Source organism: Anser anser (assembly GCF_964211835.1).
Source record: "Anser anser genome assembly, chromosome: 4".
NCBI lineage: Eukaryota > Metazoa > Chordata > Aves > Anseriformes > Anatidae > Anser > Anser anser.
This window is the reverse complement of record NC_139724.1, coordinates 45905593-45931622: the sequence shown is the minus strand read 5'-3', so window position 1 is coordinate 45931622 and position 26030 is coordinate 45905593. Positions and strand designations below refer to the sequence as shown.

The 26030-nt window shown below is 37.7% G+C and overlaps 1 protein-coding gene across 7 annotated transcripts in view; it reads left to right on the top strand.

Moving 5' to 3' along the window:
- The first annotated feature begins 699 nt into the window (after positions 1-699).
- USP53 (ubiquitin specific peptidase 53) overlaps positions 700-26030 on the top strand; it is a 38569-nt gene continuing 13238 nt past the window's right edge. The window contains exons 1-14 of one of the 7 annotated variants that reach the window (XM_083835951.1): positions 748-855; positions 7826-7957; positions 10102-10841; positions 13174-13266; positions 17121-17255; positions 18724-18837; positions 18924-19006; positions 19299-19404; positions 20219-20365; positions 20875-21024; positions 21482-21653; positions 22444-22593; positions 23645-23788; positions 24021-24753. In XM_083835951.1, coding sequence (XP_083692077.1) covers positions 10698-10841; positions 13174-13266; positions 17121-17255; positions 18724-18837; positions 18924-19006; positions 19299-19404; positions 20219-20365; positions 20875-21024; positions 21482-21653; positions 22444-22593; positions 23645-23788; positions 24021-24753 — 2171 coding nt within the window. In that variant the 5' untranslated portion in view covers positions 748-855; positions 7826-7957; positions 10102-10697. The other 6 variants (XM_083835953.1, XM_083835950.1, XM_083835952.1 and 3 more) reach the window with 6 other exon arrangements.

The following is a 26030-nucleotide window of genomic DNA, read 5'->3' as shown; positions in this document are numbered from 1 at the left end:
AATCTACATCTTTATCCAAGAAAATAACAGCAAACTACTTAAGGTACTTGAGCAACTAGAAACACGAGTATTTATCAACATACAATTCCTTTTGCAAATAACAAAAGGAAACACTCCTCCCTCCCCAAAATAATAGACCAGATAAAAATAATAGGGAACATGACTTTGGGGCGATGACCCCAGGGCAGATCTTTAGGTGATACTAAGTAGGATCTTTCTGAGCTCTGTGGAACTGAAAAGCAAGGCAGCTCTGGGATACGCGTACACTTGCTCGGGGTCTGTCATCAAAGCCGCCCTCATCCCAGAGGCACCCCCGTGCCTGTGTAACTTCACGGGCACCTCGCGTAGAGCCAAAGCGTGCTGACAGGCATCCAGCAGCCAGCCCTGACAAACAATTGCTGGAAAAACACCCGCTGCCCCGTCCGTTTTACCAGGCGATTAACTCCCAAACCCAGCGGTTTGGAGCAGCCCCAACACCGGCCTCCTGCCTGCAACCGGCCGGTTACCTCGGGGCTCCTCCCGGGGGGAGGGGAGGGGGGGGGTAACGACGCCCTCAGCGCCAGCCTCGCCTCAGCTACCCCTGCCCTCAGCCACCGGCCTGAGGGGCGGTAACGGCCGAGACCACGCCGCGCGCGCCGGCGGTTGGCACCCGCCCAACGGCCGGCCTCGCGCCCCTGCCAGGGGTGGGGGGAGCGGGCAAACGGCGGCTCGCGCAGCGCGCAGGCGCGGAGGAGGAGCGAGCGCGAGACCCGGCGTAGACGGAGGAGGGAGGAAAAGTTACCGCGAGGGCGGGGCCGCGCCCGGAGTCGCCCGCCGGGAGGGGGCGAGAGAGGAGCTGCGGGGCCGGGAGGCGAGGTGAGGCGGGGGCGCCGCGGCTTGGGGACGGGGGAAAGGGGAAAGCCGCCTCCCCGTCCCCTCGCGCACCCGCCCACGGGGGGCAGCGGCGGAGTGGGGACCCCCGCGGGCCGGTCGTTCCCCCGCCGCCGCGTCTGGGGCCGCGTCGCGCGCCCGGCCGTTGGGGGGTAACGGCCGCGCCTCAGGGCGCCGCGCGCCCCCTCAGCGGCCGGGAGGCGGCGGCCGGGGCCGGGGCTGAGCGAGGTGGGCGCTGGTGGGGTGGGCTGGGGGAGCCGGGGGGGGGGCTCCGTGCCGGGCTGCTGGCTCGGGCAGAGCCGGAGCGCGGGGTTAATGTTTAACGCCGGAGTCACGTTGCCCGTCGGCGGGGTTTTAGGGAGTGTTTTCGAAGGCTGTTGGGAACAGGAAATGCCAGCGCAGGTGGCGTGGGGCTGCTCCGAGTGGGATCGGGTCCCAGCCGGTGGAGCACCAGGAGCCGGCAGGTACCCCGTGCAAACTGCTCGGGAACCCGTCCGAGCCGGAGCCTGCCCCTCGCTGTGATTTCTCGATGCAAATATTTGAGAAGAAGCTGTTGAGGAAACGCGTCTCGTTCTTTCCCTTCCCAAAATAAGTGCGGCTTTTGCATGTCTCTGCTTAATCCTTTATTCTGCGCACGCAAAAAAAAAATTCCCTCTTGCTTGACTTTGAAGTTGCTAGGATTATTTTAAGAGCAGAAGCTTAGTCATGTGAGTAGTGTTTTACCTAACTGATGGTGTGTGCGCGTCTCCTTCCCCCTCGCACCTGTGGCCGCAGTGGTTATCCCGTCCTGCTCCGGTTAGAGTGGTGACTTTGGCTCTCAAAGCAGGGAGAGCTCATGTTACAGTCTGAATAGAAATTAGTCTGAATAAATAACAAACGATGTTCTCTTGTCTTAGCCTTGTTGCAATGTAAGATGTCTTTACAGTTTTTTTCCTTTAAAGATCAAATTACTTCGGTAAAAAGTTCTTATCCTGGAACAGGGGGATGCTGATGATAAAAACACCTAAAATGTGCTTGATTTTCATATCAAAACTTGATAGAGCAGAATATTTTCCAGTCGTACAGCGTGCATGATGTACTACTGGCAGAATTGTTTGGGTGTGAGACCCACGAGACTTCAGGGACAGCATCAGTGCTATCGCTTGTCAGTTACGTTGCTTTCCACAGTCTTGGTTGCGATGCTCATTGGTGTTCCTCAGCTGATGGCTCTGGGTGCAGTAAAACAGTCACTTGATGGGCATAGGGATAAGAGTGGAACACTTTCAAGGAGTTCTTCAGAAATGTTTTCTAGGCGTAAGCAGAAACAAGTTGGATTTTGGCAGGGCCAGGTTAAATGATGATGTGCTGAGGGTGTAGAGGGGAGATGGACTGGATCAGAGTTACAGATGTAAAAAAGGGTTTTAGATAGGTTTGTGCAGACTTGTATGTGTGAAATGTAAATGTTTTGAACGTTCGCTTTTATCAAGTCAATTAAACATTTGTGGGATTAAAGATAATACTTATATTACCTTTCCTTGTAATTCAGTTACTTAGTTTTTCCTGGTGGCTTAAGAAATCGGAAAGCTTTTGGGGGAGGAACAAAAACCTGGTGTTTTGCATTTCTATTAGTTATCAAGCATTTACTCCAAAATCTGAGAGGCAAAGTTACAGTTTGTAACCCTGTAAGGGTAACAAACCTTTCCAAGATACCTTGTAAAGATACTTTCTATCTTTCTGAGGTTCAGGGAGTAGGTGGTAATCTTTGAGGAAAACACATCATAAAGGATTGGGAAGATGGAGAAACAAAAATATATGTGGTTTAGTTTAATAATATGTCTCACGGTGTTTATGAGGACAGTCAGGAATAGTACTCCTGAGATTTCATCACATTCAGATTGATTTGAGATCATCTTGACCGGTCTTGTATTTAATGTATGCTGATACTTGAATTCAGTAGGGAGAAGGGCTCGTGTGAGAACTCAGAGGTAACTTGCTGCTCTAGGGCATTTGGGTTCCAAACTTCTTACAGCTGAGACTTTTTGCTGCCTTCTCTTTCCTACTGCTTCTATTCTGCTGCTTCATCTGAATTCATCGGTCTAACTAAGAGTTTCTGTGCATGATGATTCACTGTAAATGTTGGCTCGTGTCATATGTTGGGAACCTGTATTCTTTCAGATCTTTAGAAACAGCCACAATGGGAACTCTGAGTAAAGTTGGTTCCTAGTTGTAACAGCCCAGAAATGCTGAACCGTGAACCTGTTGTTTTCTTCTAGATGCAAACAGGAAAGTTTTCCTTGGAACAGCTTAAAGAAAAAATTGTATCCTTTTAGAGAAGCCATCTGAGATAGCATCTATACTTCTGGTTCTCCCATCCTGAAAGTCACACAGAAGTATGACATGCAGGAGCAGTGATGTGGCATGTGAGGGATAGCTAAATGGACTGGAAATAGGCAATTTCTTTAAAATAGAAAAAAGTCTGGTTTTAATATCTTTAGAGGTTGGTTAGAAGGATTTCTAAAGAAATGGCCGTCAAATACCATTTTTGTCTCTGGAGGACTTCTTGAGTCAGTGATGGAAGGTAGAAAGAATGTGTCAAACCGATACCCCTGGCTGCTGTACTTGCAGATGGCCCACAAAATCAGGGCTAATGGCCACAGCGGGAGATGTGACTTTGGTCTTACAGTGTTGTTTGTGTTGCAAATATGTGCTGTTAACGAAGGGTTTTTGCCCTGTCTGATGTTTCAGATACTGAAAACTTCAGTTCTTGCAAATAGTGTCCTTCAAAAACAGGCTGAGGACTACTAACAGCATTAGCTGTGTGTTATGGAGTATATTATGGCAAAGGAGATCTGACATAGACAGTTCAGCACAGTATTAAAGGTGAAATGGGACAGGGATTGGTCCAGCGACCAAAGAAATGAGTTAGTCACATTTGGAGGGATATAAGAGTTTTATTCATTCCAAAATTCTGTCTTTTTCTACTCTTTTTCTTAAGCAACATCACTGATTTTTTTCCAAAAGTCTGTGTGTGTGGGGGGGGGAAAACAGATGGTGTCCTCCAGTATCGTCATAATACAAATCAAGATTTTTGGTCTGTTGGCAATTTTAAATGACAAGCTTTAAAACCACAGAAAACACTCCAAGTACTCAATTTTTTGGTGTTGTAAGTTGTTAGATTTTTGATGGATTTCATTCTGGTGGGAGAAAAAAAGCAACCACAGTCCTAACAATGCTATTCTCACTACAGAAAACTGATGGTTTCCCATCATAGGTTTGCTTCTTTTCAATACATTTAGTCACTCTTCCATCCAAATTTTTGTTATCTGAATTCCTAAGTTGTGACATGTATCAGTTTAGAAATTGATCTACCAGAGTTGTCAGGCCATTGGGTGGGTTGCCAAGCTCAGCACAGAGGTGTGAGCTGCCAGCAGAAGCAGAAAGCTGAGATACTTGAAAGTAACCTTAGTGCTGGGCACCAGGAAGGTTTGTCATTACTCATCTATGCAACGCGCTGGGATGCGTTGCAAAATGAGGCTGAGATGATGCAAATAACTATTCTTCAGCCAAATTTCAGACACAGTCAACAACTTTTGAACCCGCTGGCAGGTTTCCACCCAATTTGACAGAAGGGATAAAGTCTTAACGATGACGATGTGCTTCCAGAGTGCATGGCAATAGGCTGCTGGCTGGAAGAGAGACGTTGTGAGGAGATGTTGGGTATATACCAACTCTGCTGCATGGCTAGGGAGAAAACTGAGAGCTCGTTCAGCTATGAGACAGCTGCCAGGAGCCAGGCTGGTAGCTCCAGTGTTCATAGACCCAACTGTTTATCTCACTGGTTTTAACTGAATGCATACCAATAATGCCTAAACCCAAATATACTTGTAGAAAGTGGTTTATGTAAAATAGTAATTGTACCATTTCCTAAGCTAATTTAATAGTATTATTCCCTCCATTGAGAAGACTGTGCAAGCCACAGTTACCTAATTCCTAGGGTGTACCTACAAAACTGGTGATAACATGCTGTTTGCAGAGTAGTGCATTTCTTGTTCTGGAAGCTATAAAGGTAAGCGTGTGAAATTTGTGACAGGCATATATATATTTTCTCCTGTGTGACTGCATGACTAAGGGTAGCCTGGTGCTTGATGGGATCATTGATGACCAAAGAACAGTTGCCTAAAATTAGGCAAGGTAGAAGAATATAAGTTGATAAATGGCTGTTGGTTTAAAAGTTCATAGCCTTTGTTTAGCAGCTTTGGTAGAGAACAGTCATCCAAAACTGATCCCTTTAGTCTGAAAGGCAAGAATATTTCTTTAATTCCCAGGTGATAAAATTCTTCCATAGCATGTCATTTAACTCTGCATGAAATATCTGCTCTTGAAGACTCTGTGTGGTTTGGACAAATTATGATCAATCATCAGTCACCCACACCTTTGTCAAGCCAGGAACTTAACGAAGAACTTCAAAACCCCAGTGGCTAATAAATGCTTTGGTGCTCTTAGTGACACTGGCTTACCACAGATGTGTAAGGACAGTCTTCAACTCCTAATTACAGTCCTGGAGAATATTGAATTTAGATGAAAGGAGTCAGTGGTCTGTGTCCCAGTCATCAAAATGCTTATCTAAACCTCGTGGGCTGGGGAAGGAGCCACGGCTGATCAGCAGCATCACTTCTCTGGTTTATGGAACAGCTTCCAGCGAGAGCAGGCTTGTTGGCAGAGGAATAATGCTCCTGGTGGATGGTCCAAATCAAGCTAAGTTTGCTGTGACTAAAGAGCATGTGTCCTTGCCAGCATCCTCTACAACAGCTTTGTTTGATCCTGGCTTTTTTGTTTTTCTTCTGTTAAAGAAGCTAAGAGACATTTGTACAACATAAATTTCAAAACAAGATGCTACTATAAACTTTCCTCTCCTTAGGGAGAGGCTGCAACAGCAAATATGTGCCAGATGTTAATCACATCGCTCACGGCACAGTTGGAAGGCTCTTCTACAGTGGTCCCCTTGCTAGCAAATAAGAAGTGATGCGGTGTACTTGATACAGAATGGTAGTGGAGGAAGAGAGGCTGGTGGGATTTCCAACCCCGGAGTAGGACTGGTTGGTCATATTGACCAGAGAACTGGGTTGAGGTAGGATTATTTCACACCTACTTTCTGTTACTTGTTTTGTGTGACAACTTCTGGGGAGAAGGACAGCAGTTAATAAAACAAAGGGACTCCGGTGCCAATTCAGTGCAAAGTCCTAGTGGAATTGAAGATAATTTTTTTAAATGAATAGCTATTTGATATACCGTTCTTACTTTTTTTTTCTTTTAAAATTGATTCATGCTTGAATTGCTGGGGGATGTTTAGTTTGACATATGCAGTTTAAAGAACGCGTTTATAGAGAGTTATTTTAGAAGGTTGCATAAGGATAACTTTTAAGCAGTCACTTCTGATTCTTCTTGTGTTGTATTGAAATTTTCTAGAACAGGTGTACTGATGTTGTGGGCTCTTAATAGAGGCCGTATGACTGTAATACCACAGTGCTCTGGTAAATGGATATCTGGTCTGCATATGAAAACCATGCGATGAATGTCTTCTGCAATATATAATTTTATTTATCATAAATAGGTTTGTGTGCACTTACCTGGTGTGATAGCTGAAATACTTTGTATTTACAGCTTCGTGGATGTGAAATTAAACAGGAAGCATCTTAACGTGATATGATATTAACAGAGAGCTAGCAGAGAACCATTTTTATAAAATTCCTGCAGTGAATCGCAACTTCTCTGAAACCCATCCCAACACCTAAATGCTCACTCAGTGCATACACTGTTTGTCTTAGGACACCCATGAAATGTAAAACAAAATGCGTTTCCTGAAAATATTAGTGAATTAATGCTTCTTATCTGAATTGTTCTGAAAGAACTTTGTTTCCAAACAATGTGTGTATTTCTTATCAGTTAAAGTATAGACTAGTTTAAATTCAGAGTTGTGGTGTTCCTTTGCCCCTGTTCCATATCGATGCATAAATCTCTTGTTCAGAAGCATGGTGAAATTGTTCTTGAAATATGCTAAGAAACAAACGTTGATGGAAGCTCTTCTGTCCTTATCGATTGGTGTAAGTATGTCCCAGGGCTGGAAATGAAATTGACAGAGGTAAAATTTCTTTAAGTATGTTACATTTTTCATCTGTCTGTTTTAGCTACTACCTGGGTGAAACAGAACCCTATCTCACTTTTGCATTTAAAAAGAACAACACATATGTTTCCCAAACTTAACGTGACTTTGGGTATATCATTAGGCTTTTCTTCAGATGAGAAAGTAACTTACTTATGGAACAAGTGTTCACTTTCTTTTTTTGGCCTAAGATGAATCGTGTGATTCTTGTCTGTTCTTGATTTTCTTTAAATAACCAACTGTAGTCCAACTTCACAGACTCCTCCTCAGTGCATTTGTAGTTGAATACATAAGATCTGTTTTCACCTGTAATTTAGATACTAGAAACATTTATTTTTGCATATAACTTGTGTGTTCTAGCACTAATGTATAGCCTACCTTACTTTCCATCTAGTGCTTCCCACATTACTCAGCTGCTCTAGGCTGAGTGCTATTTACACAGAAATGCAGACAGCAGAGGACAGGCTAGCTGAATCAGCAATGGTGGTGGAGTTCCACTGTTGGAGCAGCTCTGGAGGTGTGAGGTGTGATGTATTAAGTAGGGCACTTTAGGCTGGGTGACCCTGACAGCAAGTCTGGTGCTTCTGGTTCAGACCCGTGTTTATCATGTTGCACCCATGTGTCAAAGGTAGCAACTCAGCGAGGGACATTTCAGGTATGCGGTGGAGTGCAAATACTCAATTCCTTCATGGCTGCTGCAGGCCATCCAGGCTGTTCCTGATCCACACTTTCCATTCTTTTTTCTCTTCAGTGTATCTGTTTTGATACTGCTGGTTACTAAAAATTGTCCATCTTACGTTTAGCTTTGTCTTCCAGGGCAACAGCAGGAAGGTGAAGAAGACTGTACAATCTTCTCCATGTGGAAAGTGATGTAAAGTGAAATTGAGAACTCTGTATTGCCAGGAAAATGGGGACTCAAGAAGTTTCCCTGTGACAAAAATGTAGTAGGTCAGTTTTTTAGCATAGATATAGGAGTACTAATTCAGAAATCAGCAGAAACTATTTTAACAGTTGAAAGAGTTGAATGTGTAAGACTTTTCTCATTTTTTTTTAAAATTCATAGTTATATCTATATCTGTATTTTTAGAGATTAAAAGTTATAGTTCCACATGATAGCAGGAGACTTTGATCAAAACGATGCTTTCTATTACTAGGTGTTTTTGATACAAGATACTGGCTCCTAGTGTATATATATGTATTATATATGTGTGGGGGTGTATATATATATAACCAGTTATACACTTTTTTTTTCTTGGCTCCTCTTTATTCATTATTTTCTATTTATATACTGTAGCAAGACTTTAATGAAAATATTTGTTAAAAATATTTTTCTTTCACTTGCGTTATGTGGATCTGTTACCACCTCTGCATACCTGACTTGAGACAATCTTTAATCTTCTGTATTAAGCTTCATTTTACCCTTTCTTACCTTCACCTCTGTCCCTGTTTTCTATGAGTTTGCTCCTTTGCAGAAGAGTAGTTGTTATGCTATGGAGCACTTTAACTTTGGCTTTCATGTGGAAATAAAATTTGAAGTTGATACTCCCTTTAATTTAAGGTTTTAATAAGATCTTAAACTAATATGTGTTTACAGTTACCCACTGCATCTTTTTTCTTTTTTCCCTTTCTGGGTTTATTGAAGTGAACATAAAGAACACAAAATAATCACATGATAGTCTGTCAAGGTCAGTTTCCAGTTAGATTTCAGATTCTTTGCTCAGTGCTGTCACAAATCACACTTACTATTTCCAGTATTATTAAATCAAATTACTTACGGGTGAGATGCAGTAACATCAGTAAACAAACAGAAAACATCTGATTATGCACTGGGCAAAAGGGACTTTTGGTTATGTTCCAGTTATTGATTTTTAACAATACAAGCAAGTATAAGTGCTTCTTTTTACTAAAGGGTTTTAGGGGTGCAAGTCTTCATGCAGTTATGTTTGAAAGTCATGTGGTATGTTTCTGTGGTGTTCCAGCTATACAATATTTGAGAGCAGTAGAATTGCTTGATGTGAATGTGTTGGTGGTAGCTCTGAGCTGGGCAAAGTTATCTTCCAGATTATCTGTTGTAGTTGGACTACTGTTTTTTTTTTTAATTTCTCACCATTCTGAAAAGGCTTTCATAGTGGAAAAAATTATAGTGAGAAAGCTGCAAGTTTTTGTGTACCCTGATACATCTTTAGTATCTTGCATGCTTGTAAAATTTAAGGTGAATAGGTTGTCTGTGATGTGGAAGGCCCATATTTCACCTTTTTTTTTTTTCCCCAAATATGTAGTCGTAATTGCTTTGGTTCATTCAAATTTATTCTGTTCTGTGCTATTACTTTAAGTATGTATATGGATGTTGTAATAATGCCAAACTGATTGGATAACCCATTGTTCTGAGAGGATCACTGTATGAGCTTTAAATGTGCTTTTGACGATGAGTCATTTAACTGGAAATACGTGCCTTCAGCAAGGAGAGACTTACTGTTGGAACTGGAGAATCTTGGAGTTGGTTATTGGGGCAGTCACTGGTCTAGGACTGCTATTGAAACATTCTTGCTCTGCTTCTAGCTGTGTTTCTCTAGATGCTTTACGAATGCAACTAGATTAATGACGTATTTTTGTAGTGTTTACTAAGTAGTACAAAACTTTGAAAGCTGAGAATCCATCTATAACACCTTCAGAATCGTAAAAGAGGCATAAGTTCATGTGATTTGTTGGGATACTGAAATCAAAAGCATCTTAGGTTTTCAAGTGTAGAATAAAAATATTTATTTCTTGGTAATCTTTTAATTAGGCTTTGAGATTCAAAGTTAGAATAACACATGTCATGTGTTCTTTTTACAAGCTGTGCTACATATTGTTAGCAGAATCCAAACTTTATCGTGGTCTCTAGAGGTGTATAGTAAACTAGAAAATAACTGATTATGACAGACAAAATAATTTTTCTGTCTTGAGAAAACTATGGAGTGGAAATTTTCTTCTTTTCTTCCCTGATTATTGCATCTGCCTGTATATTAAGTGGTTGTTACAGCCATCTTATTTATTTAGATCTTTAACATTTTTGAAAAATCTGTTTTTATATTATTTTTTTCCTATTTCAGATTCACTTGAAAGAGAATGAGATAAACATGGAGTCTTCTAAACTGGAATATATTTTGTGGGCCACAGTTAAAAGTAAAAAGATGGATGGAAGTCAGAGAAGAGGAGTATAATGCCTGTCAAGTCAGAAAATAGGAGTATAACGCCTGTCAAGAGTTTTCCATTTCTGTGATATATATAACCTCATGATATAATACAACTCATGATTTATAGTATACTTTATTGATATCCCTGGAAGAAGAAGTCAATTACTGTGCAACTTGCTTAATAAGAACTTTTATTCAAATAACTTTTATGTATTTTAACCTTAATGAATTTTAACCTTAACTGGACACCGTATGTTTTTTTTCTTTTTTTTTTTGAAAGTTTCATTTGAAAACTTTTGTGTGGTTATATTTTAACTGACAGACTGATCCTGATAGACTGCTGACAGCTGCTCCTGGAATAAGGACTTAAACCCCTGAATGGTTACTGTTACACAGGGTTGAATGGAATGTCATGACTTTACAGTGATTCTCTTAGGACCTTCTTTGCCTTGCACCCATCATATCCTTAAATATTTAAGTGTAAATAGTGCAATTATAAACTCTGGAAGATAATGGCATGGGTGAAATTTTTAAGGAAACCTGGGGGTAACCTTGGAAAAGTTTATCAGCCTGGAAGTATATTGTCCCTGGCCCCGACAAAAGGTTTATTAAATGAACCAGGACAAAACAGCTGCTTTCTAAATAGTGCTGTTCAGGTAAGAAAATTTTTTGATTTATTAAGTAGTTCTCGTTTTGTTGCAGCTTAGATGATCATAACAGGGAAAGGGTTCTCTTGGAAATGCTGTTTTTATTATTTTTTGTATTGCAGTATGTGCATTCTACAGAAAAATACACCATGTTTTCCAGTGGTGTTAAATTCAGTTCTCAACGTATTAAACTTTTTAATGATGCGAATTGAGACAGAATATTATTGCTTTCTGGAATTGACTTTCCTGTAAAAGGTGGCTATCACAGAAAAAAGACAATGGTGGGAATAATTTTATTTAGAATTTGATTTTAAGGAATTGATTGTGAATGTTAAATATTTAATTCTGCCAAAAATGACAGCATGTTATATTGCTTGCATACATTAAGAATAACAGTAAAACTTTCTTTTCATATTTGGCAGCTTATTACTCATAACTTTAAAACTTAGTGTTTGAATTTTAAAACCAATGTTTGTTAAACATAGTGTTTTTATTACCTACCAAATTTACTTTTTTTTTTTTTAAACGTGCAGCAGCTAGTACTACTACATGCATTGAATAGGATACTATTTTTATTGAAATGCTGTTTTCTCAGAATCAGTACATTAAATTGTGTCACTGGGGGCATATCAGAAGATGCACATGCAGTTGAAAGCTTTGGTTCTAATATTAGGAAAGCCTTATGGAATTAGTAGAGCAGGAGATACAATTGATACCAAAGAAATATGACTTAAGTATCTTTTTACTCTATGTGCATATCTGTTACAGGTCAAATTCTTGCAAGTATTGCCTATGTACTGTTCTGTGAACTTTAATTTGAAAAAAGCGTTGCCTGTTTAGATCTCTTAAGTATAGTTTAATAGTACAGTGATGTTAGCATGATAAAAGTTGGTCTTTTACAAGCCTATTTGTGATGGAATATGGGGATATAATTAAGTGCTATTCTTTCCAGGTTGTCTGCAAGTCGGAATACTAGCAGCAGTTTAGTTTTAGGTCTTTTTAAATCAAAAAAGTAGAAGTTTAAAAAAAAATAAAAAATATGCAAATAGAGGGTATAAGAGTATATTTTGTTGTAATGTTTAGATTTTGGCCCTGGTTGTTTGCAAATTGTACAGAATTATTTGCCAAACTGGCAGAGGTCTTAATAGATGCATAGACTTCCCTTAAAAAAAAAAAAAAGGTGAAAAAAAGCCATCCAACAGCAAAAATAAGTCTTAAAAATGGTATAGATATGAACACAGGAGGTGAGATATGCAAATGCCATATAAATGTGGTATCTAAATAGGTTTAAAACAAAAACGTACAATAGGCTGTGTAGAATGAGTTTGCTGTGTTGGATTTAATGAGAACAGCATGACCTATATTCTTCTTTAGTTTTGGTAGTTTCCCCTAGGGTGCCCTGAAATTAAACCCTAAGTCATTTTTAGTTATGCTTTCAGACAGTCCTAGTATTTTACAACATACTGCTGTTTATCACATGGTGGGTGATGATTGGTGACTGCCCTTTTAAAAGGAGGAATGTGTTCCTTTCTTTTCTCTCCTTTGTTCAACCTTCAGAAGTGATGTTCTAACATTCCTTTTCAAAAATATCCTAATTCATTTTAGCATTTATATTTATAGATAGAAATTTTTCTTCTGGATTTGCAACTGTTGTGTTACAGTGTCTCTCAAGAACTCATTTTTGTGCATTTATTTTTTATGGCAACTTTGTGAACTACTGCACTGATTGTGCAACTAAGATAGTAGATACTGAAAGCAGGATAGTGCGACTAAATTGACGTTACCTTTATATACAGTAGCTACACAATAAAAAGTAGAAACTTGCAACTGATAAAGCACAAGTGGATTATCTTGAGCTGTGGAAAAACAAATGTATTTCAGTGATAGTTTTTAGTAAGAGAGCAAAATGAAATGCTGTTCACATTTTACCTAGCAATTCAGTTTCCGTGTCTTCATCTCTTTTATTTGAAAGAGGGAGAGAGGAAAAATGAGACCCCATAGCTTTTTTCCTCTTATGTAAAGCCATAAGATACACTACTGCACTCTCTGTACAAAGTTAAGCTTACTTCTCGTTTCCTAAAGAGCATTTCAGCATTTCCAACATATAGTGCCTTTGTTTCAAAAGTTTAAAAATGAGATCTTCATTTTATACAAGAGTTGTGAATGCAAACCTTCCAAAATTGACTAAGCTAATGGAAAAGGATCATCGTTTAGCAGTCCTGGTGCTCATGTTGTAAATGTTATGTAAAATCAGGAGGAAGAAGAGAGATCTAGTGCATGTTATTGTGTTAAATGTAGAGCTTTCAAAATGCATTACTTATTTTCTGTGCATCTTTTATAGGTTTTATGGCAACTTGACATATTTCGACGAAGTTTGAGAGGTTTAACTGGACACGTATGCCAGGGAGATGCATGCATATTTTGTGCTTTAAAGGTAAATAATGAATAAAAATTTTAGAACGAATCATTATGCATTTCTCCCTATACGTCTTAAAAAATGAGGGAGAAAATTTTACTGAGATCTGATAATTTTACGTCCTTTTCGTTCATATGTCTAATAAGAATGTCTCATTCTTGTGATTGAATCATACTTGTATAAAGAAACAATTTAGATTTAAGGACATTTGTAGCAGATGTTTGTAACAAATATTTTCTTGTATTATAGGCGAAATATTACAGTACACAAATTTGCAGTCTGCTTAAGCATGCGACTGTTGTCTAAGACACTATAACCTAATTGAAAATTTCTAGCAAACCTTGTAGAGATCTGTTTTTTCTATCTACATACAAATGCTTTTGTTCTTTACTTCAGTGTTTGAGTACAATAACATTACTGACTGATAAGGTCTCAGGACTTTTTTCTGAGTAGTTGATGGTAACTGTACAGAACTTAATTGTTTAGCTTGTAGGTAGTGAAAGGTAGGCAGAGGTACTAGAAATTTAAAGAATGCTGGTAGTATTTTAGAATTGTAAAAGTATGTCAGATCTGCAAGTCTTAACCAGCACACAAAACTCGTACTTCAGTTTTGTAACTCATCTGAAGTCTAGAAACAAATGATTTCTGTTAGGTTCTTGCTATTTCTACTGCAATGGTATTTGGCTGCTTTCAGTTACCAGGGAAGAACTGTAAACATCGTATCTCATGTTCCATTGGGATAAAATTCCCAATGAAAAATGCATAGGAGTTTTTGTTTTGTTTGCTTGTTCTTCTAGTAATATGCACTTTCTACTTTTACTGACAACAAAGATGGTTTGGGTTTCTGTATAGTTATATACAGAACCAAGAATCACTTGTATGGAGAGAGCTGAAAGGGTCAACACTATTTAAAAACGAAATTCATCAAGGAAGTGGTTTTTGACTATACTAAATTGTAGGCAAGGATAAGCCAAGTATTTGTCAGGTGTTTCCAGTTAGAGTTTATTCACAGGGCATTTTACAGACCAAACTTTGTTACTGAATAAACATTTTGAGGCAAGAAGTATTTGCAGTGATACTTAGTCTTTCAGGAGGTGTATAATCTATGTATTCTGTGTAGGTTTTTTCAAACCATTTTAGTGTTTATCATGATTGTGATATAGCACGGCTGATCTCTCCACTAGTCTCTCTTTTCCCAAATATAGCTTTCCTAGAAGGTGTCATTTTACTTCTTTGGTTAAAATGGTTCATTTTAAAAAACAAACAAGATGAAGTAGGTTTTGATGCAACTACTCATATTCAGACCAGCTTCCTGAGGCTTTTTCCCAACTTTTTTACAAGCTTTTAACTCCACAGAACTTAATGGGGCTTTCTGTTTCACCAGGGTTTTCATGCATATTATATGTTGTTCTGTGTGCTGGACACTTGGTCTTATTACTACATGAAGTCCAAACCATAACTTGGCACACCTCTGTTTTTAGATAAAATTTTTAGATATAATCTTTTATTGTTGTGTGTACGAGAAGTCATGTTTACGTCTGATGTGATAATCTGGAGTAAGATTTGTGGCCTATCCCTTTTGATTTGACCCATATTACACATTAAGTGCTGGTCATATATCGTCTTGTTCAATGATGCATTGGAACTGACTTTCAGAAATTCAGAGTGATTGAATAGTGGCAATTTCTGGAATGTATGTATACTGCATTCTCTATGTGAGTAATCGCATTGCTAAAATCATAGTAAAAAAATACTGTAGCAGTTTTAAGATGCTCAGAAACATGAAGATATCATGTCAAGTTGCAAATGAACATAAGTAATGAGTTGGTCTGTGCCAATGGTGCATTTGTGAAGACTGGCTGCTTTTTTCTAAGCTAAACTTGCTATTTGCTGTACCTTAATACCCTTTTCCTTTGTAATTATTGGGGCTCCAGTACAAAGTGAAATAGGTTTTGCATCACTTTAAGTCACCTCCCAAAACAACACACTAGCTTTAGCTCTTCTGTAAGGCTACTGCAATTTAGGACTGGTGATTTTCTTTATTCTCTCAAGTACCTGCTCTAGAAGGTTTGATTACTCCCATAATGCATTTTCTTGTGCCGTTTTTCTAAATGGCTTACAAAACCTGAATATTTTGCATTGCTTGGACTGTCATGTCTTCCTGTTTTGGTAAGTTCCCAACATAAATGATAAGCCATATTGCTGCCTGTTCTGTAATTGGTTAGAATTGAATTGGTCATTGCTTTAACGACATAATTGCATTCTTTATAACTGTATGGCCAGTAGCCTAGGTATTGAACCAGAAACACCACTGTAGTTAACTCATTTGGAAGTATCTGTCCTCAGTCATTATGTGCACTACTGGTTTTGCTTTCTTGGCTTATTAGAGATGCTGGTTGAGTGATTCTGTTTGTTCTGTGTTCTGAACCTGGGGCATTTTTATATTCATGTGGTGTATGTGCTCTATGAGGATGCATTTCAGCAACTTGTTTGTGTTTTTTTTTTTTTAATGGTTTGGGGCTATTTTAACCCTTCTTATTCAAAAATAAAAAAATGTTTTGTCTTTTGTATTTTTTTAACCTTTCCAAAAGGAATTTGACTTTTTTTCCCCCTATGTAAGTGCTATTCTAGGCTTTTTCTGAGCCTATGGTGTAAACTAGTAAGTTTACTAGCTAAGCCAGTAAGTTCTGTTTTACTCTGTTCAACACTTTTTAAAAAATATTGGTGTTCTATGTGTTAAATATGATTTTTTTTTCTGGGTACTGCTGGAGTGGGATTTAGAACATAGAGGCTGCTAAAATGCTTTCTGGCGTGAGAGGGAAGTTTTAAATATTTGGCAGGCACTTATACTGGAATGCATCATGTTTAAAACGCTACTTTATTAGCACTGAAACTTTGGGTGTCTGTTGCTTCTTTGCCTTCTGTACAACAGATTTATTTTTTTTTTTACCTAGGAGGCCTATGTGAAGAATAAATATCCTTATTTATATTTTACATGACTTCTTCCGATGTGCTTTGTTTCTCTTCTTTTTTTCTCAGAAGTTTGACTTCAGAGAATTTTTGAGAGTGGAATACACCCTTAAATGTCTGCAAATGTTTTCTTATCCACTTAATGGATTTTAACGTTCAGTTCTTTTAAAATCAGCCTTCCTTACTTGCTAAATAATGAGGTCACTTACATGCATATCTGCCAAAAAGAAAAGTAGTAGCCAACTGTCTCTTCTGGGAAATGAAGAAAAAATCAAATGCAGTTTATTTTCATGTTCTGGAACTACAAATATTGACACGTTTTCTTGTCTTGCTGTATACACTGGTTGAGTAGATAGTTAATTTAATAGCAAGGATTTTCAGCATTCTATATAATGGGAGTTTTTTTTGCATATCCATCATTTTAATAAAGGTATGATCCTGTCTGAAATAGTAATGTAAATCTATTATTAAATAAGTGCTATATGTTAAAGTAAAATTACATTGTGCCCCTAAGAAATACGTACGATCTGTAAAGATGAGATACTTAAGCATAAACCACTATTCCAGTGGCCAAATTAAAAAAGCTGCATAATTACAGACCAAAGTTTTGTGTTGCTTTTGGGAGCTGAAGGGCTTGCTTTTTGCATTTTTTATGCTTTGTGTTTTTTTCCTACTGAATCAGAGTTCCGTTTGGTAGCTTAACTTTTTATAATTGAACAAGTGATGGTGAGAACATGGAACTTGAGTAACTTCAAGAGAAAGTAGTCATTTGTAAATTTGCATATATTCATGCTTTTTATATTTGCTGTTTAGGCATGCTGCATAAGAACTGATCTATTGGAATAGAGCTGCAGTACATAGTTAAGTGGCTAATTAAGCTGAGTAATCATATTTCTTCCTAGGCAATATTTTCACAATTTCAACACAGTCGAGAAAAAGCACTCCCGTCAGATAATATGAGACATGCCCTGGCGGAAAGTTTTAAAGATGAACAACGTTTCCAGCTTGGATTCATGGATGATGCAGCAGAATGCTTTGTGAGTATTCTTTACAATAGTCAAGTAGGGTTATGTTAGCTTTATAGAAAGGATGCCAACCTGGCTTATTGTTTTGGTAAATTTAGACTCACAGGTAGGATACAAGTAGCATAATACTGCTGATCTTGTTCATGTCAATTTATGGAGACACCCACAGTAAGTAGTAATGTGAAATGGAGTAGTCTTGCATTTGCTCCATACTTTCTTTCCTAACTCTGTGTCTCAGACAGAGGGGTGTGTGAAACATCATCACTACAGGAGGTGAGGGAGGATAAGTAACTCTCAATCGTTCCCAAAAATTTTTGGATGGAGAGAAGGGTTCTCTTAACACCCGTTGAAAGATGTTCCATTTCAACTAGCCAGCTCATCGCTGGCATCTCTGCAGAAGAGATTTCCATTATCTTATCCAAGAGTGAACAAAAACTTGAAGATCTCAACTCTTGCTGCAGTTACTTGCTGCTTTTATGAAGTCTCTCTTTGAAAAGCGTGAATGGTTATTGTGGTCATAAAAGATGACTCAAAGTCACATTGACACTGGTAAAGAAACTTCTCTGGGAGGTCTCTCCTCTGAACAATGAAAATTGTTCAGCCTAATAAAAAATATAACAGGTACAGAAAATATGTTTGCGGCTTTGATTACTTTCAGCTTTCAACAACCTCTGCAATAACCCACAAATGAACACCTACCTGCCAGGTGCAATTTCAAATACATAGGAAAATCCAATGAAGAACTCCTTAAAGTAGTTGTTTTGAGTGTTTGCAGACAGGCTAATGAATTGAAGTCAGGAAAGGGAATCTCATCAGTTCTTCGTCTAAGCAGAACGTGTTGTGACCCCTGAAAATATCTGCTACCTGAATTATCTGCCTATATTTTCTTCCTCCCATTACCTCTGGTATTTTTGGCGAAAGAGAAAAAAAAATGGCTGTGCCGATACAGGGGTCAAACAAATGACAATCATAGTACCTTTTTTCTTTTTCATTAAAAAGACTGGGGATGTGATAAGGCATGTGCTATTTATAAGCTTTTTCCAGGCCTCTGTCAGCAGTACTCATAGCGTTGGCATAAACGCTAAACATGATCAGGAAATACATAGAGAAAATGTGCAAGTGTGAAGAACAACTGAGACTGAGGCCTGATCCAAAACATCTTTCAAGCATTGCATGCAATGATGTTAATATTGTCTTAGTATTTCTTCATGAAGATTCATGACCTTCATAAGAGAACACATGCTAGGAGAGTTGGAGTTGGATAACTGTTGTTTAATGCTGTTTTTGTTATATTAAAGTTTGAAAACCTTTAAGTGAAGAGAATTCCCATCCACTTCAATGTGAATAGGGACAGAATTAAGTACATGTTAAACTTGTAGGTTGCCTGTTTGGAGCTAAGAGGAATAATTGCTGGAGTATTAAACTGGAATATTGCTTATATATTCCGACTTCATCAGTTTATGTTGTTGTTTCTTTTTAGGAAAATATCCTTGAGAGGATTCATTTTCACCTAGTGCCAAACAGTGACACAGATATGTGCACTTCAAAATCCTGTATTTCTCATCAGAAGTTTGCTATGACACTGTATGAACAGGTCAGACTATTATTTGATTGCTTTAACAAATACTTTGTTTCTGCTGTCATGAGTAAGTAAAAACAAAAGGATCTTTATTTTTGTAGTGTGTATGCCGCAGTTGTGGAGCATCATCAGACCCATTGCCTTTTACGGAATTTGTGCGTTACATTTCTACCACAGCCCTGTGGTAAGGGGTTTTATTCTTGTATTTGTCTTAATTTGTATATATACGCTCCAAGTAATATGCCAGAAAAATGCTGTAAGTTAAAAGTGAGTTCTTTTGAGATAGTGTCCCAAAGTAACATTTGGATTTCAAAAACAAGATGTTGGGGGAAGAGTTTGACAAAAAGTATACATTGTTACTGTTTTACCTCTGAGTCTTTTCCTGTTATGCAAAAGATTAGTTGAGACTTGGTAGAAATCTGTTTATTCTTAAATGGAAAATAACTGTGGAACTCCTTTCTTACAATTTTTTACAGTAATGAAGTAGAAAGAATGATGGAGAGGCATGAGCGTCTCAAGCCAGAAATGTTTGCAGAATTGCTGCAGGCAGCAAATACTGCTGATGACTACAGAAAGTGTCCTGTAAGTAAACGAAGATGTTCCGTGACTTTCGTTAATGTATAATGGAGAACTCTTTAGGATGTTAAATCAGGCTGAAGTATTCCTCTAAAAGCAGGATTCCTTCTGGCCACTTCAGTGCAGTCTAGCTTAGGGAAAGATTGCCTTTAATTCTGTTGCTACAGTTACAGATAAACTTTGTACTGGATGTGTAAGTAACTAGTTAGAAAGTTGAGTTATTAGGCCTGTACTTTCACTCCATGTTAAATCTACAGCTAGGTACTTTTGATTAGCCTGAACGAGTGTATTGTTTGAATGAAGCACCTTTCGTTCATATACACTGAGAGCTTGAGAAAATCGTCTTTAATTGGAATAATGTTGTACTTTTATCAACCAAAAAAAAGTCTCCATTAGCTTATTCTGCTTCATCCTTCTCTTCTTCAAATGATACTTTATCAATACTATTAATCTGGGAATCATCAAGAAGGGAATAAGAAAGTATAGAAATAACCCTAAATTTCCTGGGTATGGGTAACAAAATCATGACGGTGACTTGCATGTGCTCAGAGATTTCTATTTTAGGGTGGTGATTGGATGTAGAAGTTTAACTGTAGCCTTCATCAGTGTTTATGGTATTTACTTTAAAAACATAAAAAGTGATGATGAAGAATTTTACCTATAAATTGTTAGAAACAAAAATCATAATTCAATTTGAGAATTAGAATAAGTTGCAGAGGGTTGTTTTGTTTTGCCTGGTAACTCAACAAGGAGCTTAGAGGTTTCTTTTAACATATTTGTTTTCCTTGTCACCACACCCTTTTTTTTTCCCTTTCTCTAGAGTAACTGTGGTCAAAAAATAAAAATTCGTCGTGTTCTTATGAATTGCCCTGAAATTGTGACAATTGGTTTAGTCTGGGATTCAGAACACTCTGACCTGACAGAAGAGGTTATGCGGAATCTGGCAACACAACTTTATCTTCCTGGGGTATCTGACCTAAAACTAATTCTTTATTCTAGAATTTAATTTTATATAAATCTTATGTAAATACAAATATATGCATATATACATATGGGTATGTAATTATATGTATTTAAAAATCAGCACAATTTAACTTCAAAATTTATGGCTAACATTCTGTATAATGTGCTGCCTAGTGTAGTTTTTCTGAGAGGAAAAAGTCTTGTCAGAAGTGTTGGTCTTATACCTAAGTATGAAGAGGAATATAGATAAATTCCTAGTTGAAAATTTAAGAATATCATATTCAATTTGAAATTTGTTGAATTAATCCAGAGCATTACCATTTTGCCTTAATAGCTATATAAAAAAAGAAAAGTTAAAATAGACCTATTAAGAGCAAAGATCATTATTAATGAAAAACTGAATAATGCAACAAGATATTTAATTCTAATTGTCTTGGTGGAGTGCCAGTAGTTGGCCTAGAAATCAAGGGTAAGTGTGTTACATGCATTTAAAAATATTAAATATCTTTACAGCTCTTCTATAGGGTTACAGATGAAAATGCCAAAAATAGTGAACTTTTTCTTGTGGGAATGATTTGCTACACAAGCCGACATTACTGTGCCTTTGCCTTTCACACCAAGAGTTGCAAATGGGTGCTGTTTGATGATGCTAATGTAAAAGAGGTAAATGCTGTTTTTACTGCTACCAAGTTTAGTGATCTTCAGTTTTCTAGAATGCGTTCTTCTGTCACAACACTTAAACAAGTCAAATGAATGTCTCTTTTTTAAGTGAACCTTTAGTTTACTAAATAAGTTTTCACAAATGAATTATAGAATTAACTTCACCACTTAAAAATGCCAGATACTTCATGTTAATGCACGTCCTGTCAACTATTGAACTTTTCATTCTTTTTATGAAAGACTTAACACTGCAAATATAGCCATCAGTAATTGATGTTCTGGTTGTTAGCCAGTGTAATGCTGGTTCTAGATTCTTGCCACAATTTACATGAACTTATGCTGCAGTGTTGAATCTTAACGTACCTTTGGAATTAGGACATGGTTACCTGCTGTTGATTGAATTATTCTTTCTGTAATTCTCTTTGATGGCTTTGATACAGAAAGATTATTTTTTTCTTAGATCGGAACAAAATGGAAAGATGTGGTCTCCAGGTGCATTCGGTGTCACTTTCAGCCATTGTTGCTATTTTATGCTAACCCAGATGGCACAGCTGTATCTCCAGAAGATGCTCCAAAGCAGATTATTCACTGGTCTCCAAACAAAGCAGTAGGAGGAAATGGGGAAGACTTAGGTAATTCATTTTTTTAATAATGATATAAACTATGAGGAATTATGAAACGAGGATTATAAGGAGGGGTAATGGATTAGCTGATTTGTTCTTAAATACTTTTATCAGTAATTATCTAAAGGGTCTCAAAAGAAAAAATATTAGTATACATACTTCATACTGGAACTGCCTGTTTTGTCTGATATGGGAATACAAATTGAGACGTGGATAAGGAGTGGATTTTTTTATGGAAGATTGGTCATTACTAAAGTTATGTGTAAAGTAGTTCTTTCAGAAGAAAATCTAGTATATTTGTATATGCAAATGTTCTTAAGCATGTATTGGTACATTTAAAAAACTGCTTAAAATATTATTAATTTAAAATCATCCATGCTGCTTAAAAAATGCTTTTTATAGCATTTTACCAGAGCTTAATACAAATACAGAGATATATTTGGAGTGTGTGTTACCATATGCCTATGCACGTGCACTTTTTCTAAACTTTAAATATAACATACAAGTAAAGTAAAAGACCAATTGAATTTGACATGTATCCTCTTTACATAATAAGTCGCAATAGGACATGCACTGCTTCAGGGAAGGAGTGGAGCCTATTCTACTGCAGCCTGCCATTATAAATATGGCAGGATACAAGATGTTACAAAACCTTACTGCCTAGCATATTGAACTGTGGTGGGTTGCTTGTTTCTTTTTGTTTTCTTAATCCTAAATTAAGAATTAGTTTTGAATTTACACATTGGAAGATTTAAATTAGGAAGCCTGTAATTCTAAAGATAGATATGTTGTTTGTTAGGGTTTGAGAAGCATTCTGCTCCTAAGTCAGACCAGTTGAAAGAGAATGGAATTGGAGACTCCGCTAGTCAAAGGAGTAATAAAAAACTTCAGCCAGATAATTCAGCCTTCAGCAGAAGCCACATTCAGGCTAGTGGCGGCAGAGGTCCAGGTATGTACCTCCCTCCCCCCCCCAACCCCAATATGTGGCTTATTATGAAATATTTACATTGGTGCCGTAACTACCCCTCATACTTCCTGTACTAAAGTGCTGCTTGAGGCCTGCATCCTTTTCTCCAACAACTTCATACCTTCCAGTCATATTGTCAGTTAAAAAGCTCATTAGAAAGTTGAAACCGATTTGATCTGGTAGAGCATGTGGCTCTGCAAGTCATTGGCTGTTTGGTGGAACACTGTTTCCCAACGGTATTGTGATGTGCGGTATTATTTTTAATCCTGTATATTAACTGATGTTTATGTTTGGGGGGAAAAATACTTTTTTATTATTATTATTTTTTTTAAAAGGCACCTTTAACCTATTTTACAATCTATTTTGTCAGTAAACCAGGCTTCCAAAACCAACCAACCAAAAATTATTTAAGCAGCAATACTGGGGAGTGACTGCTGTCTTATGTGTCTGTGCATTTGCTACAAACTTCCCATACTGGGAGAGATGTTGGCTTCTCTTACTTGAGAGATGTTTCCCTTCTGTCTTTCATTGTTGAATTGCTAAACCTTATCAAACTTCAGAATGCACATCTTGATAACTTTTTTTGATGAGGTGATGACCCAAAAGGGGAATTTGTTGTTCTTAAGCAGTGACTGCTGTTTTAGTAAAAATAGCACTTCACATTTAGACAAGATTAAACTTGGATTAATTTTGTAGTATAATTCATAAAAGTTGAGGTAAATAGTATGTGCTTTGAAAATAGCTTGAGTATTCAGTCTTAACAAGACACGCCTTTAAGACATGCCTGAGGTAATGCTGCTTTGGTTGCTTTCATTAGCGCTCTTTAGTGGACTGCTTGGAGATATCTGTATGCTCGTACATGTATGCTATACATCTTCTGTTTTCTTAAGAATCTGTGGTTTATAATTCATTAATCTTTTTAAGTAGTGTTAATGATAAAATATAAATGTTATTGTACATAAATACAATTGTGTATTTTGATCATGAGTAAGTTTTTATTAATGATAATTGGCAAAATATATATTTTTTGCAGCTAAGTTAGTTTACAATGATCAAAAGGACAGGCTAAAGGACATATCCAGAGAGTGTGCTCAGAAAGCTGCTGATATGAAAAACTTCTCATCTTTACGAAAAGATGCTGACAGAGGACCAAGAAAAGAGTCTGGGAGACAAAGAGGTACACTTTAAAAATATGACCAGAGAATCAATGGTTTAGACAGGTTTTAGCACCAAGATTTTTTTTCTTCTTTGTTTTTCAGTTTGCAGTGTTCTGAAACATGTACTGAATTTGAGATAATATAAGAAAAATATGAACTGTGATAATATTTGTTATATTATTTGTTGTATGTTAAATTATTTGTGAGAACTTTAATGCAGCTTTTTTTTTTCTCCCTCTTCCTTCTTACCAGATTTAACTGGGGAAGATCGTTCCAATTTTAAGTCAGGATCTCCTCCAGTTGGGAATGGACTTAGACAATGCACTGATCAGCGCATATACAGCAGCCAGGGAAGAGGACCGTATAAGCATGACAGTGTACCGCACCAAGCAAAGCTTTCTGTACCGGTGCTTGGAACAAATAAAACAGAAGCTTTTACAGCTGGGGAGAAACCGATGGTTAGGACCCGGACTGATGGTGTCACTGGCTATGATACAGACTGCAGTCAAGACTCTAGAGACAAAGGAAGTATCATCAGCAGCAGAAGCAGAAGTAAAGGCTGGAAACCCATGCGAGAGACGCTAAATGTAGACAGCATTTTCAGTGAGACTGAGAAGAAACAGCATAGCCCGAAGCACAAGGCAACTCCGAACAGTAAATCTAAACATGAAAAAGAACGGAGCTTTCACCATTGGCCGAAAGAGAACCAAATCCAGAAATGTTTAATGACTATATATGAAGATGAAATGAAACAGGATACAGGAAGTAGAAGCTCTTTGGATTCAGAGGGAAAAGGCAATGCTGAAAAAATCAAAGGCTTTGCAGAGAGAAAAATCCATGGTGATAACTGGCAGATCCAGAGAACAGAATCTGGTTATGAAAGCAGTGATCATATCAGCAATGGATCTGCAAATCCAGACTCTCCTGTTACTGAAGGAATCAATCCAGCTGAGGTCAAGAACGTTAAAGATGGCACTTCCTGCAGGTAATGCTAGTTCTCTTAAGAACTTCTATAGATTGTACAGAAAAATAAATTACTATGTTCGGGTGTTGTTCCATATACAATCAAGTAAGTATACTTCTGGAACTTTACGTCTTTGGGCTATGTATGTAGAAAACTAGCAATATATCTAGAAATATGAGTGCAAATATGAGTCTTATATTACCTTCACTCTGAGGCTTCAACAGTATTCAGTTCTGTTTGGAAGGTGCTGAGCCAGAGCTTTGAAGCCCTGCTGAGGGGCAGGGTGTGTTAATTTCAAATAATTGCTACAACTTTTTAATTACAGGGGTTTCAAGCTGTGGGTAACTTGCTACCTGCAATGGAATAGAACTGTCCGTACAAATCGTATCTGTAATAGTTGTATGGACAGGCCCCTACTGAAAAGATGGGAATGGCAGTAGATGACTCTTGTGTATTGTTTCTAGTCATTGTTCTGAAATTTAGATTTCTAGAACACCTAAGGTATATTGGTCATTTGATAATTGGTTGAGATGTTTGAAATCTTTGCTGAGAAGTGTAAAATTACTAAAACTGGCTTAAAAAAAAGAATGGTTAGTAGCCAAATTTTAGTGAACTTTCTAAGAATTGCAGTAACAAGTATGCTGTCCAGAGAGGTTTTGGAGTCTCCATCTGCAGAGATGCTCCTAACGCGGCTGAATGTGGTCCTGAGCAGTGCCTGTTCTGGCTGACCCTGCTTGAGCAGGGGGTTGGACTAGATGATCTCCTGAGCTCCCTTCCAACTTAAATGATTCTATGGTGCTGTGAGATAAAGTTGTCAACCTTCTGCATGCAGTTTTCAGCATTGTGTGTCTTAAACTGTATGTAGAAATTCATTCCTACTAGAATCTATATGTTCTTATTCTGAATTTTGTTTATATCCATAAAATGGAAAAGCACAGTTATTAGACCAAGCTTATTCACAAATGATTGCTAGATTTGAGCATGATTTGGATACGTGTTTTCATCTGTTTTTTTTTTCTTACTGGGGAAGGGAGTGGCAGGTGCAAAGAACGAAACTGCTCTGACTTCTCTAAGTAGAGATGCAAAATTTAAAATGTATTTCACAAAGCATGTAGAAAGTTATCAAAGCAAAATTTTAATTTAAAACATTCAGAATTCACCTTCTGGGTGAAATAAAATGTCTCTGATTATTTTGGTACTGCAAGAAAGCAAAAACAATCATTTGCTTAGTTCTCAGTTTCCTAGGGAATTATTTTATTTGGCATACAGAAGTTATAAATAAGGCCAAAAAAAATGGC